Here is a 14618-nt window from a genome sequence, read left to right as displayed (position 1 = left end):
CTTTAGCATTTTGTTTCTCATATCTTCTCCTGGCTTTAGCTCTACTTACAGTTATTGCAACAGTCAGCCTCGACAGGGAATGCGCTCAACAACCTGCATCCTGTTTCAGGTACAGTTACGCCATGAAATGTCATTATTATTATGGAAGATTATAATTAATTTTACTATTTGAATAAGTATCTGGCTTGATAGTAATCTCAGTCATGGCCTTTGGGTTTGGAACAAGTTCATGTCAGAGTAGCTTAATCATCCCTCTGGATGCTGATGAAGTTTTCAGTGTCCAGCCTCACACCCATATGGCCGGCAAACTCCAAGAGAAAACATGACCTGTATATATTGTTGTTATATACAATAATGGTCAGAGGAAGAGTTGGGTGGAGTTTTGACCTTACTGTGTGTGTGTCTGACAGGCCTTAATGCCATGCAGAACCTGGCTGCTTTAGCAGCAGCAGCAACTGCCACACAGGCCACGGCCACAGGCTCCAGCGCCATGACAACATCTAGTAGCCCACTAAGTGCACTAACAAGCTCAGGTAAAGACAATTACAACAGAAGTACTGTTTCATAGTTAGTGTCGGCATAGTCTCAGAAATTCTACTGTCATTGTTAAACATTTTTTACAACCTTTGTAGCTATGCATACACATGTATTCACTATATAATATATAAATACACTATAGGAATAGCCTCCAGGACAATAGACAATAATTACTTATCAAACATTAATTCTTCAAACTTCAAGGTTTTTCTCTGATTGCCTATATTTAATTTTTGTTATCATGACATACACTTTTTGTGAAGTCACAGTGACTGTGAAAATATCGACATTGCTGAGCTCTAACACACAGACTGTAGACTGTAGCACAACTGTAACATTTTCCAGTTGTGTTTATTATAATATTAACAGTAAATGTTTCCTGAGCAGGCTCCTCCCCAACCTCCAGCAGCAACTCATCAGTGAACCCCATGGCTTCTTTGGGGGCCCTGCAGTCTCTGGCTGCTGGTTCTGGAGCTGGTCTCAACATGGGCTCCCTTGCAGGTACTAACCCTGTCTGTTTTCAAACTGAACATCTTAACTAATTAGATTACTGTTTGGCAGAACACTGTATGTAAATTTTTTCCTTAAATATTTATAGAGCAGACAAGGTTGTCTTGTCAGTGCAATAGTGTGTTAAAGATAGCTGCCTGTAACTGCCATCAGGCATACCTGCCTGCATTGCTCCTCTTGGTTTCTCACAGCAATAAATCATAGAGAGCCCACCAGTTTGAAGACAAAAGTAATACCTCACTGAGGCTTTCTCCAGGTTTTATAATTGTGTCATTGTAACATGACAGTTCTTTGCAAGAAATGGCCATTGCTCACACATCACAACGTCACTGCTTCTGCTGAATTTGATTTGATTTCACACAGTGTACTGCTGTGTTTATTAATAAATACACTGAGACACACTTGGTGTACTGTAATTAAATCCCAGTTATTGTGTAATACCTGTCTACATGCAGACCCATCACTATTTTATCCAGAAGTCATTCCTTTTGCTACTGCTCTTGTTACAGGTTTTTTATTTATTTATTAATTTATTAATTAATAAAGAGTGACACTAGTAATGATTTACTAACTCACTGAATTCCTTTGTTTTCTGGCTATTATTATATTGAACTCAGCATCACTTTAAGCTTACTTTTTCACCCATGTCATTTTTTTCTTCAGGCATGGCAGCACTAAATGGCAGCCTTGGTTCTGGAGGCCTGTCTAATGGCTCAGGAAACACCATGGAGGCACTGAGCCAGGCCTACTCAGGCATCCAGCAGTATGCTGCTGCTGCCCTCCCCAGCCTGTACAACCAGAGCCTGCTGTCCCAGCAGAGCGTCTCAGCAGCAGGCAGCCAAAAGGAAGGTGGGTTGTTTGGGCTGGGAGCAGAAAAAGGAGATGACATGGGGAGTGGGGGATTGTACAGCTAAAGTGACTTGAGAAAATCAAGGGCTGGAAAGAGAGCAGGAGGAGCTAGGGGCTATTTATTATGTGACCAGGGGTGCACATAACTTTATAAGTCAGGTACGCAGGCGATTACCAGGAGATGGTGTTTGGTACTCACCCCATACATAGCGTGGTCTTAATAAACACAATGGTATCTTCCTCACTGTCCTCCGCTTCAGCTACCTGCATGGTGGATGATGAAGATGCACCTCCCAGTCGAGGAAGTCTAAAGTAAACTCTCTGTTGTTAGACGCAAACAAAGTGTAAACAATTTCCTGCTCAGTTTTTGTCATGTTCTGATCCATCAAAGAGCAGCTTCTAAAATTCAGTGGACTGCAGCTCTGACAGTTTTTTCAATGTTCCTCCTTCACGTCAGTATGCACCTCTGACATTCACTCCTAGCTGCTTCTACAAAGCTAAATCCCCAGCACAGAAAGACACAGGACGTGCAGGTTCAGCCTTATGAAGTGTTAGGAGAAAAACATTACACAGAGCTTGTTGTTTCACCGTTCAAGTGGATGAATGGACTTCAGCTTCACGAGCTTGTTTATTAGCAATAGCTTGTGTCCATTCATGAGCTCCTTACTCATTTGGTGTGTATCAAATTATGGATAATGTAAACTCTTTGAGCCTGTAAAAACACACCTGTTGTGTCTGCTCAGTTTGTCAGCTTGTCAGTGCACTCACTTCAAGCAACGGTCACTGTTCACTTTTGCTCTGCTTAGGCTCAGTTTGATGTTTTTAGGAGCTGCTTAAAGTCTGCTGTTTTTGGTCATCTCTCTCAGGAAGTAACTTCACTGGATCAAATGTGGTAATGAGAAACACATGTAGATGAGAAATGTGTATGGATGAGCGATTACAGTTGCTCCCTGGTACACAACAGCGTTTTGAAACAATTGGACTTTACGTATCACTGATTTTTGTCGCGCCTGCGTACCTGCATATCAGTTATGCGCACCCCTGTATTTAACTTCTGTATGAGCATGCTTCAAAGTATTTCTTTCTTCAGTCTAGTTCAGTCCAATTTGGATTGAAATTGACCAAACAAAAACTTCAGGAGCTTGCAGACTAAAGTGTGAGTTGGTTTACAGACTACTTCTCCTAATGTACATTTTTTCATACACTCTGACGTGTTCAGTAGGCTGCCATTGAATCCCTTTGTAGATCAATAAAACAAAGCTAACAGTAACAACAGGGTGGAAGCATACTCAGCGTTTCACCCCTAACAGTTTTGAATGATGGAAAGTTCCACAGTATTTTGTGATACTTTGTTTGAAGTACTGTTGTGGTCAGGTTGGTAGAGATGTCTGTGCTGTGTGTTGATCTCACCTTCTGCTAAGGATTCTGTCTTGTTTTAAATCTGCTGCATCAGCCAGCGACAGTCGCAGCACCGGTAAGACGTCACCACCCTCTCTCTGACATGGCCGCCCAAAATCCTGTCAACAGCACCACTTTAAAACAAGCTCAAGTCCCTAACAGAAGGCTTGTCCTTGTTTTGTGTTAATGTTAGCAATTGTTTGATGTCATTTTTATTTTTTATTAATGTCTTAAACAATACTACGAAGCACCCCAGGGGTCATGTGGTGTAAAGAAATATGTGTATGGAAATAACAATAACAATAATAACATTATTTACTGCTAATTAAAATAATTTTCATCATACATGTGATTTATTTCTGAGTTGTTGTTTCTTCCATGATTGTGTTTGTTTGTGTGAGTGTGAGAGAGAGAGACAGAGGTGCATGAAGGGAGGATGGATGGATGGATGGATGGATAGATGGAGAGAGACATCCCATTAAGTCCCTCCTGCCCTGTGACCACCTACTGTATCCTGTGTTTTAATGCAACTGAATTCATAGCAAAGTTGTTTTCATGTACATGTTTTTGTAAATATTCTCATTCTAATATATATTCTAATACAATGCTATTGTGGTTCATAAATACTATGTTGACCAGCAGTTATAGCCAAGCCGAGCTGCAGATAAAATCATTATTTTCTGACCATGACATTGCCAAGACAAAGTCAGCAAAGCCACTGCTCTAAATGAGCTGCAGATGTGTATTTATGCTTGTAAAACACAAAGTGTCAGCACAACTGCAGAAGCATGAGGACATGCATTTAGCAATCCATGTGCTCAGATCAGCAGTCTGCATGCATGGGTTAAACAGTTTGTTCCCTCTGTTTATTAATCTGTGGACATGCAATTCCACATCAGTGTTTATTTTACACCACATGAGCCCTGGGTGGTTGGGGGAGGGGGTTATTGCATTTATTGAGGAAGCAATTTGATCATGACCATATTTTGTATAATTATATTCATTTCTTGAGTTATAAATTGTTGAAATACTTAAGCCATAACTGTGTTAAATGTTTTTATGACTGGTAAAGGGGACTTCTTGATTGACAGGTCCGGAAGGTGCCAACTTGTTCATCTACCACCTTCCCCAGGAGTTTGGAGACCAGGACCTGCTCCAGATGTTTATGCCCTTTGGAAATGTCATCTCTGCTAAAGTCTTCATTGACAAACAAACAAACCTCAGCAAATGTTTTGGTGAGTCCATGCAAACTACTGTATATAAGCCTTCTTATGATCAATGAAGTATTTGAATCAGTCCCCCCAGGGTCTTGCAATGCTGTGTTAAAATTACTGTCGCTGACTCTGCTGGTGCTTCAAAAGTTTTAAGGCCCTGTTTTCATGGCAGAGCAAGCAGCACTCCGATTGTTTGGTATTTTCTTGAAATTGGCTTCACCTGTTTTTACCTTGTGATGCACAGGTGGGAGGTTCATTCAGATGAAGCAGGACAGAACAAGTTGTTGGCATTTTGGTGGAGAATGGGTCTTACCCCCAATTTCCACCGGGCGTGTAACATCTGCGATACATATAATGGAGCTGATTGTTCCCATTGTAGTCAATGAGTATATTTCCACCGGGTGTATAACTTCTCCATTTCAGAAGCGTACCGATGCATCAATCTGCACAGAGCAGATGGAGCCAGACAGGAAGTCAGACACAGGGGCAGTATAGAGAATTCAATAAATTTTCAAAATAAAACACCTTGTGCAAACTCCTGATCGTACATCAACAATAAACACACTTAAAACAGACAAAAAAGAAACTATTTAACTACAAAGCCTACTTGGCCATGGTAGAAGCACAAAAATCAAGGGAAAAATAAACACCACCTGAACAAAATCGACAAAACTCTGAAATGCGACCCGTGGGGATTGAAGAAGGGATCTCTTTAGGGCCTGTGTGGACAAGAGGAATGAGTTGGTTACAGTCAGCATTGTTTTAATTTGACCCTTTTCTTGGTTATTATAGGAGGACTGGACAGAATTTCAAGCTCTTGTGAATCATGTGGGGATTGGTTTAAGTAGGGGATAATGTATACTAAACAGGTTCCTATGGAGAAATAAACCTTGAATGTGGAGAAGTGACGGGAAATCCCAGACCTGAGAGAGACGTAGCTGGAGACAGAGTTTGGTTCCCCGCTGTTATTTTGTTCTGATGGATAAAAGTCCCGCAGCAGCTGACTTCTGCGTTCAGCATCATACATTAAAAATGTGTCTCCAGTTTTGTCTCCACTAAGCAGTCTTACAGCAGGCTGATCCATGTTGTGTTTTTTTTGGTGTTTTTTCATGTCTGTCCGCTTCCATCTGGTCAGTCTCTGTGTCCTCAAGTCGCTTGTGCCTTAATATCATGTTACATTAACAGATTGCCCCTTTAGTCTATGACTGTTAGGAATTCCTGAGCAGGAGGTTGTAATCGTCTGAATTTTGACGATTGACCAATCAGAATTGAGTATTTAAGAGTGCCGTGTTCTAATATACAATAATTCTTGTCTTTGCCAGATTGCAAATACCTTGAGTGACTGTTCTAAGATGTCCTCTGTTACCATTCTGAGTGCTTGTATTTCTCCTTCAGGCTTTGTGAGCTATGACAACCCTGTGTCATCGCAGGCAGCCATCCAGTCCATGAATGGCTTCCAGATCGGTATGAAGAGGCTGAAGGTGCAGCTGAAGCGCTCAAAGAATGACAGCAAGCCCTATTGAAGGTGCTGAGGCACTGCAGACTTAGTTAGGCAGGGTGGTGTTATGGTAAGTGGAGTATGAATAAGCAACTAAGACTGGTCCACTCAGAAACTTGTCTGTGCATTACAGGGTGATGTCTGCTGCGCTGCGTCTCCTGGTCATGATAACATGTCCAGGCAAAGAGACACATGAAGCTACATGCAAGATTTTTCAGGCTAGACTGGATTCTTCCTGTGTTATGTTGTGGTTTATGCACTTTGTTTTCCTTTTAACAAATAAGAAAAACAGGTGTATTTTCTTTTAAGTTAAAATGTTATCAGTTTGCTGTGGTACATAATACACATATGAGTTGATTGTTAGGATGTGTTGCTCATTGACAGTCAGGTGCCAAATCCATCTGTTTTTACTTCCTGTTCACCTTCCCCTGCACCACCCAGGTCCAGCGTTAACCTTCTGAAAGCAGGCAGCAGCTGGAAAACACAGCACTATATTTGATTAGAAAACGGAAATCATTGCTAGGTTTTCTTTTACATTTTCAAAAACCAAAATGTGTGGCTTTCCCCTAATTATGCATTAGGTATTTGTATGATCTCCTGTCATGGAGACAATGTCTGTGATATCCACCTAAATTATTTGTAAGGCTTAAGGTAAGGTACAGAAGGAGGAGCTCCACCAAAACATGCAGACATTTAGACATTTAGTATTTGTCATCATTCTGCAGGAGGCAGCGAGGAGCTTTTGCACTCAGAGGCTTGTCTCTGTTAACTGGACTGCCACCTGTTTGAGCTACATCTACGATGATACACTGATGCTTGACTTGTTGTCTGGGTGTAGTGGCAGTTGCATGGCTTACACGTATTGGGTGGCCTCAGGAGAGTGGCTAGACTTTTGCACATGGGTCATTTTGTATACAAACATTGGCTGGAACCCATTTCTGTATGACATTGATATTTGCATGCAGATCATTGCATTTCATGTTTTTTTCTTTATCTGGAGGTTAGTGAAGGCGTTTATCTAACGCAGTTAAAATTGCATGTAGTGAAGAAGTTGTGAAGTGTAGACCTTTCCAGAAGACTTAACGCAGCATGTTTTGGTGGTGCTCCTCCTGTGCTTCTGCATTCTGAGTGACAGCTTGTGACTGTGAAGACCGAACTGTCTTCAGAGCTGTCACATCAGCAATACTGTGAAATTTGGCAATAAAAACAAACATCACAGGCTTGTTCCATTCAACTTAATATCCAAAAGTCCATTTAACGCAGATGTAACGCTTTGTATAAATACATTATATGGTTTTAGTTTATACCTTGAATCCAGGTGTTTTGTAAAAAATCATCAACATCCCTCAGCTACTGTCCTGCTGGCTAGCGGCTAGCTAATCTATAGAGGGCTACACCACTATGTCTCTCACTGAATATCTTCTGTGATTGGAGAATTCATATAAATGTCAAATTGCTCGAGGCAGACCTGTTAGTTGCTTAGACTTGCAAGAATGTGTTTTTTATAGAACTAGGAAGCAAGACAATTGTTGATGTATATTTAAACTATTATGCCTTTTCTATTTTTATATAGGTTTTATACTTCCCCTGTGTGTTGGGGAACTATTTATTGCCTAAATTATTTATCTGAATTGAAATTATTTTGAAAAACAAATGTAAAGTCCAACAACTCCATTTGATCTCCTGGTGTGTGTCCTCTCCTTGCCTGTTAAGCGTTGTTTCCTTTTGGTGATGTGTACTACGTGTCATGTGGCATGGACTGTGTGTGTAGGATCCGTCAGCGCTGCTACAGACTTCATAGAATCCCTCTCTGTTATACATGCCTTCATCTGAATAAATGGCTCATTTTCCAAAAACACAGGGAGCATAGTTTATTCTAAAAGTCAATTTCAACATGTGCACGTTGGTCCTGTCTTTTTGTAGTCGTGTGTTGTCAACCAGACCAGGCAGTCCTGGCTGTGTTCCTAGTTGCAGAACTAGTTGTGAAACTAATTTTAGGCCCAAGTCCAAAGATTAAAGCGAGTAAGAGAGTAAAACTATGAGTGATATGAGTGTGCTCAGAGAATCTACAGGGTCATTCATGTCAAAGCAGGCGAAGGTCACCGTGTTTGATGAAGTATTGTCCCATTTACATAATGTTATGTTAGTGCTGGAAGTTTCTTGGTATATTGTATCCCAAAGTGTTCTTGCTATTGCACAGAAATCATGATTATTGTATCAGGGACTTTGTAGTCATAGCTGATCCAGCTGTGTTGTGATTTGAGACCGCTGTTCGTCAAGTGTTGGTTAACAGTGGTAAGGTCATGGCTGACTTGTAAATTATTGATCACATGAACTGGAAGAACTAGAGCAGGATTTGAATGCTGGAAACCAGGCGTGAACTCCATTGTCTGTTGTTATTAGCAGTCAGGGTGTGCAGTAAATCACTGTTCCAGATAAATGGGTGTTACATTGATACATTTACTGTTAAGCTGTTACTTTGTAGGCCTGTTATGTGTTGGAAGTGAAATATTACGACAGCTACTGGAAGCCCATCGAGGAACTTGGCTGAGTTTACCACTGCTATTTACACGTTGTCTGTGTTTGTGGTGGTACTTTTTCTAACTTGATGAGGATCACCTCAATTCACTTGCAGTTTTTGTCCCTTCTTCCCTACTTTCTCACTTCCTGTACTAGCTGGTCAGTGTCACTCAAAGAGGAGGAGATAGGGCATTTGTTGGGGACTGTTCTGTTCAGTGGCAGATTAATCCTCATTTGGTGCACTAGTGAGAATTGCGGATAGCAGGATGCAGTATTTAGTCAAAATAAACTACTGTGTGTGTACTAATGGTAATGAAGGAGCATGTGGCTCATGGATGTTTTATTACTAGTTTTTTGTTTGTTTCTATTTATGACAATGGAGCTCTATGGCACAGGGGAATAATATACCTCAGGCTTTGAATACACTCACACTACTTGTTAGTAGGATCAATTCATTGTTTGTTCAGGATTTCTCCTTTTAGATTGCGGGTAAAATGTCAGAAATAAAACAGGAGGCATATGAATTGTCAAATGAAATATGATCAAAACATCCATGTGTGAATGGAAAGACAAAAATCTGAACTACAAATCATTTCTACTTTACACTTTTACCCATCATTTTCAAATGCATGCTGTGTAGTTTCAGGTGTGTTTTTCCTTCTGTTCAAGGCAGCCATCGGTTCCTGTTCATGTCTTTATGGCATGAAAATCAAATGGCAAACTACAAAAACTTGCACAAATGGTCTAACAGTGAACGACAAGTCTGCATTATTATTGTTCAAAGTATCTTGTGCAGTGAAGCAGTGCAGATTATTTAAATCTGCAGTAAAACCACATTACCAGGTTCTGATTGTGTAAATGCTAAAAATCAGTTGATGTTCACAGTGAGCGACTGTACAACGCACACAATTTCAATAGTCTGCTGATAGATTTTCATGTCTATCATTCAAAGAAATGAATGTAAACTAGTGACTGCCTCGAACGGTAGCAAAATCCTCCGCATCCAGAAATCTAAAGCACAACAGCATGATTTGCACAATGGTTAGCTGTGATGTTAAATGTTGTGTAATTTGTAGTAAATGGGACAAAACGTGCAAAACTTCTGGTATGGTACTATAATACCTTTTTGAGAATTATTTGCCCAATCCACTGAAAATTCAGTCATTTGCAGTAGCATGTAGTATGAAAGATTTTTACTTATTCTTTTTAAATTGCATAATTGAGTTGCCAGTTCACCTATTTTAATGATTGTGGACAACAGATCAGTATAAAAAAGTCATTATTGCAGTAGCACTCTCCAGCCTTCATATGTGATTAGCTGTGTTTCCATAGTGTGCTGGACTGTAGATGCTGTTCCAGAACTCTGGAGGCCTGGTGTGTCCTGTCACTGACTCTGTGCTGGCATTCTATTTAGGCTGTCATATGTGTGTGTGTCGCTGTTGTTGTTGTCGTCGTCATCCACCTCAGTTCCTGGTAGCATGTGGCTCATCCTCACTCTGTCCCTGACACTGACTGTTGAGTGTTTAGAGTGTAATCAACCCCACACACAGATGATCATTCTTGGTTTCGTTTCTCTCTCCTGTCTGTGTTCCATTGCTGTTTAACCTAGGTTTGTCTCCCTGTTGTGTTTTTCTTTTTGTTTTTTCTAGATCTCTTCCTGTTTGCCCTAGCATGTTGATGTGGCGTCACAGTTCATCGTCCAGTCCTTGTCTTCTGCGCTTCTCTGATGCTTCCAAATTCACCTTTGACCTTGTGTTTGACATTTATTACTCAGAGGTTTTGTTTTGTTGTTTCCCATATGTCCTCTGTGCTGCCAACAGGGGCACTAGAAAGACTGCCACTGAACATGTTTAAAAGTGATATCACAATTATTACAAGCAAAAAGAGAATCTATTTTTCTAGAACCGACTGACATAACCACTAGATTTTTGCGAAATCAGCCTGACATGAGTCTGACCTTTACCTTTGTTTTTATCTCCTGTGTTGTGGAGCAGTCCTCCCAGTGCCCCCATCCTCTGGTTTTGTTGTGTTTTTGGTGTGAAAGCAGCTAACCTGTCCCTAGGCGATGTTGTGTGTGAGTGTTGCTGTGTGTCACCTAAGTTAGAAGAACTTTGCAAGCAAGTTAGTGGTCATGTATTGTTGGACATTTGTAATTTAATGCTAGGCTAGCTAAGGGTTCCTCCCTGAGAGTTCCCATGTGAGTGGTGTAATGAAGAGGTAACATTTATTGTCAGTGTAAAAATCAGTTTTTACTTTAAGCCTGTTGGCTCACCACCGCAAGCACATGATGCTGTTCTGCTCTTCTTTTGTGTGGAGAATCAGACTCAGAAGACTTTTGTCACAGTATATTTAGTATGGATGTTTTTTTTTAATATCTGCACTGAAATTCTTTGCAAAATGTGATCTAGTTTGTGTTAAGTTAAAATGATGAATAAACTGGTGCCAAATGTTTTGCACAATCAGTATTTTCCCCTTTTATTGGACTTGCTTCACTGGTTCACAGATTAGCTGTAGAAGCAGGGGTTGGTTGGTGTGGCAGGTGGCATCATGTACAGCAGGGTTTTACTGAAATACTGACTCAGGCTTGATGTAAAGTTGACTGGTTGCAACATGAAATTCATTTTGTGTGGAACTGCATGGACCCGAAGTGCTCCAAGACCTATATGAAGTACAAGTGACCTGCTTATAAGCAGTGGTGTGTATACTCTACTGTGTGTATTCATTGAATAGAACCCAGAGACTTCACAGACCCACACTCATTTAAACTGCAGTCTGTTTGCCTGACCAGTGTACCACCGCTGTGACCTCAACAGAGTGTAATCTGCCACTCACCAATGAGCTCATCCAGAAACTGAAATCTAACTGCAAATTCATCGGAGGGTTCTTGGAGAGAACTGTGTACCTTATTGGTACAAATTAAGGAGGGAATCAAGACAAGTTCAAATGGTACATTTTGAATCTGTTAATTCCTGTTCATTGCTAGCGTGAGCCACAGAGTCTTTTAGTCAGGGCACAGCACACAAAAATGTGAAATTTATCTGCACGCAGGATTCACCTTATATGTAGAAGACAATTCCCAATAATACATTGTGTCGTTAGAATCACACAGCTCTGGCTGACTTTTTTGTCAAATAAACCATCCTTTGACATTTTGTGCACAATTAGTTTGAGTGTGGTACATTTATGGCACTAAAAAAAAGAGAAATAGCTCTGTTGCTAATATCATTCTCCAACTTGACTCAACATGGTTGAATACCTGTAAAGCACCAATCAGAGCCCCAGATTTACACAGGAGGACCAATCAGGTTCTGCCTCTTTACCATGTCATCTGAGGTTAAAAAAGCTGAAAAGAACATGACAGTTGCTCAATCTTAAATCTTGAAATGTCAGAATTGATGATTTTATGGACAATATTACGAATGACACTCATCTTAGGTGAGACAATCAAAGACAAATTCAGGTTTGCTGTTAGCTGATTGCTGACCAGTTGTAATCTGATGCTAACTGTACCGCACACCTAACTGGCTTTCATCAATGATGACATTGATGGTTGTACAGCTTATCCATGAAAAAAGAAGAAGCAAATTCAGGGGCAGAGAAGAGCCCAGAAAAGAACAGAATAGTTACTTAGTTTTGTTTTTTTTAGGAAATGACAGACCCATTAAAATAAAGCCTTACAGACTATTGTCCAAACACTTGCTTAAAGGACCACAACAGTGTTTCAGTGGCCATGAACACAATTCATGTAAACTTCTGTCCGTACCTTGGAAGGACACAATCACGTTCTACAACCCTTTTTTTTTCATAGAACAAAAGAATCCAAAGTTCTTAAATGTGAAGTGTTTTCCAAACACAAGCAGCCACACAAGAAAAATTAAAATTTTAAAATAGTGAAAGAATATTTTGAATCAGGAACTGTCTCATCCAAACAGCAAAAAGCAGAAATCACTTAAGCTAGATTATGAATCCGTGCAGACATACACAGTTTTCAGCAGTGCCATGGAAACATTTAAGATGATACCATAAAAAGAACAGCTTTGAGACTCAGCCTTACTTTTATCTGGTTAACAGCGAGCTGTGGCTGTACGAATTTTCTAAAGTGCACCGTCAGCCTGTTTCCATAGATGATGAAGTCAGTGTGGAGGTACTTGAAACTTCCGTCACGCAGCTCAACCATCATGTCTGTTTTAATAGTCCTGTGAGTTATGTTGTATAAGGCAGGGCAAACCCTTCTGAAGGCATTCAGCTCCTATAACTGCATCCCATCATAGTGGTAACACCACAGCAGCAACAACAGAAGCAGCCAAGAGGTTCATTAGTTGATTGCATAACTGATGCATATCTGATGTATCAACAAGTTGACTTTACCTCAAAGCCGCAAAACTACAGAGGCCTGGAAGGGACACAGACCAAAATGTTACAAAAGATTCGGGGAGGGATAAAACCTTTGCACAATCTGTTGAACTTCTGTGTTTTCCCAAGGTATATTTTGCCAGTGTTCCTCCAGCTGAAAGAGTGCTGGTCAGACAAAATGTACATTAAAAACCTCCAGACACACAAGCATGTTACCAGCAGCTGTGTGGGACCCTCAACTGTAACTCCACTGTACATGACTGACTGTCCGCTGTAAAACCTTTTAACAATGATGTGCCCAGATACTTTCTCTGACCTGCACTTTATCCTCACACTGACATCTGACCTGGACATGTTTGAAAAAGATGGACAGGCCCTCCACATCAGCCACACATTATAAGGATAACGTTACCAAAAATGAAATCATTTACATTTAATTTTTAACTGAGAGTAAACTGTCACAGCAGAAGGTCTTAAGTAGGTTATGCTCCAGTCAGCCCATTCCATCTGGCCTCCTCACTTAGAATGACACATGTTGTAGTGCTTTTGTTATTTTATTGACAACAGTTGAAGATCTATGCTTTCATTTCGTATGAAGTTGAAAAAACAAATTACAGTTGTCACACTGTTAAACATCTTAAAGTTCTCTGTTTATTTTGAAGGCCCAACACATACCCAGGGTTTTCTTGTTAGAGGTGGAATGCATGTTATGAACATCCATTGCTGTTTCCTAGATACCCTGGAAATACATAGATCATAGATGAGAATTCAGAAGGTTAAAAAAAATGATGAGAACTAATAGTGCACCTGATTTGTAATAACTGAGTTAAAACATGCTGATATGGCCCTTTAATTTAGTAATGAAAGATAATTGACTTATGTGAGGTAAGGCACTCAGCTTTCACACATCATATGAATCTGAAGGCATGTCCACAAGGCTAAATGAAAGGTGGGTTTTTGTGACTACATGACAAACTGGAGTAGAGTCTGTGTTCTCTGCTGTGCAGCTCCCACTGCTCCACTGCATTGAAACTAATGCATTTTTGTTTTCTGTTGAGTATTATATTGTTGTGATTTTGATGTGAAACCTCACTGAACTGCTTGAACTAACTCCCTGTTTTTTCTTTTCTTTGGGGTGGGATCTGTGTCTTGGATTGTTTTTAAGCTCTGGATCTTTGCTTTGTGCACCACATGAAATGCAGTGCAGTCCAGCTGTCATTTCTGTGAGTTGACTTTGTGATCCATATTGCTTGGTTGGTTGTTTGGTTTCTGTACAAATAAAATGTTTGAGAAATATACATGTTTCCTTTGTTTTCTGTCAGAGCTCCAACAGTGTGCTTTTCATTGTCTCACTTGAAGAGAGGTACTGCCAGTGTTTTTACCATACAGTAACCTACATCATCCAAGATGTGTTACACATGATAAACACAAGGGGACTGGAGCTTGGGCTGTGTCCGGGAGGGCCCTGATGGCACTGGCCCCCACAGACATTTGACCATGCAGTTATCATGCCTGATTTTGACTGTTTGCTGTGTACACTAGTTCAAGTTTGAGATAATAATGTCTGCTCCCTGTCTTCTCTCAGGAGGAAAAAAAAAAGTTTATTATCACATGATACACGTCACAATTTTCACGCAACTTGTATTCAAGAGCAATAACATGACGTTAACAGCTGCATTTTCTACTCTCGCTTTGTTTCCATTGATTCACTTTTTTTTTTTTTTACACATAAAAAATGT

At 40.3% G+C, this 14618-nt stretch overlaps 1 protein-coding gene across 7 annotated transcripts in view; it reads left to right on the top strand.

Annotated features, from left to right (window-relative positions):
* celf1 (cugbp, Elav-like family member 1) overlaps positions 1-14166 on the top strand; it is a 29883-nt gene extending 15717 nt beyond the window's left edge. For 6 of the 7 annotated variants that reach the window (XM_041941607.1, XM_041941588.1, XM_041941571.1 and 3 more), the window contains 6 exons: positions 40-109; positions 411-533; positions 925-1038; positions 1711-1896; positions 4386-4529; positions 5904-14166. In XM_041941607.1, the coding sequence (XP_041797541.1) occupies positions 40-109; positions 411-533; positions 925-1038; positions 1711-1896; positions 4386-4529; positions 5904-6031 (765 nt within the window). In that variant the 3' untranslated portion in view covers positions 6032-14166. The remainder of the gene's footprint in view (positions 1-39; positions 110-410; positions 534-924; positions 1039-1710; positions 1897-4385; positions 4530-5903) is intronic. The other variant, XM_041941579.1, reaches the window with a different exon arrangement.
* Positions 14167-14618: the final 452 nt, after the last annotated feature.

The sequence above is a fragment of the Chelmon rostratus genome, chromosome 1 (assembly GCF_017976325.1).
Source record: "Chelmon rostratus isolate fCheRos1 chromosome 1, fCheRos1.pri, whole genome shotgun sequence".
NCBI lineage: Eukaryota > Metazoa > Chordata > Actinopteri > Chaetodontiformes > Chaetodontidae > Chelmon > Chelmon rostratus.
The sequence above is the reverse complement of the archived record's forward strand: the minus strand, read 5'-3'. Positions and strand labels throughout refer to the sequence as shown.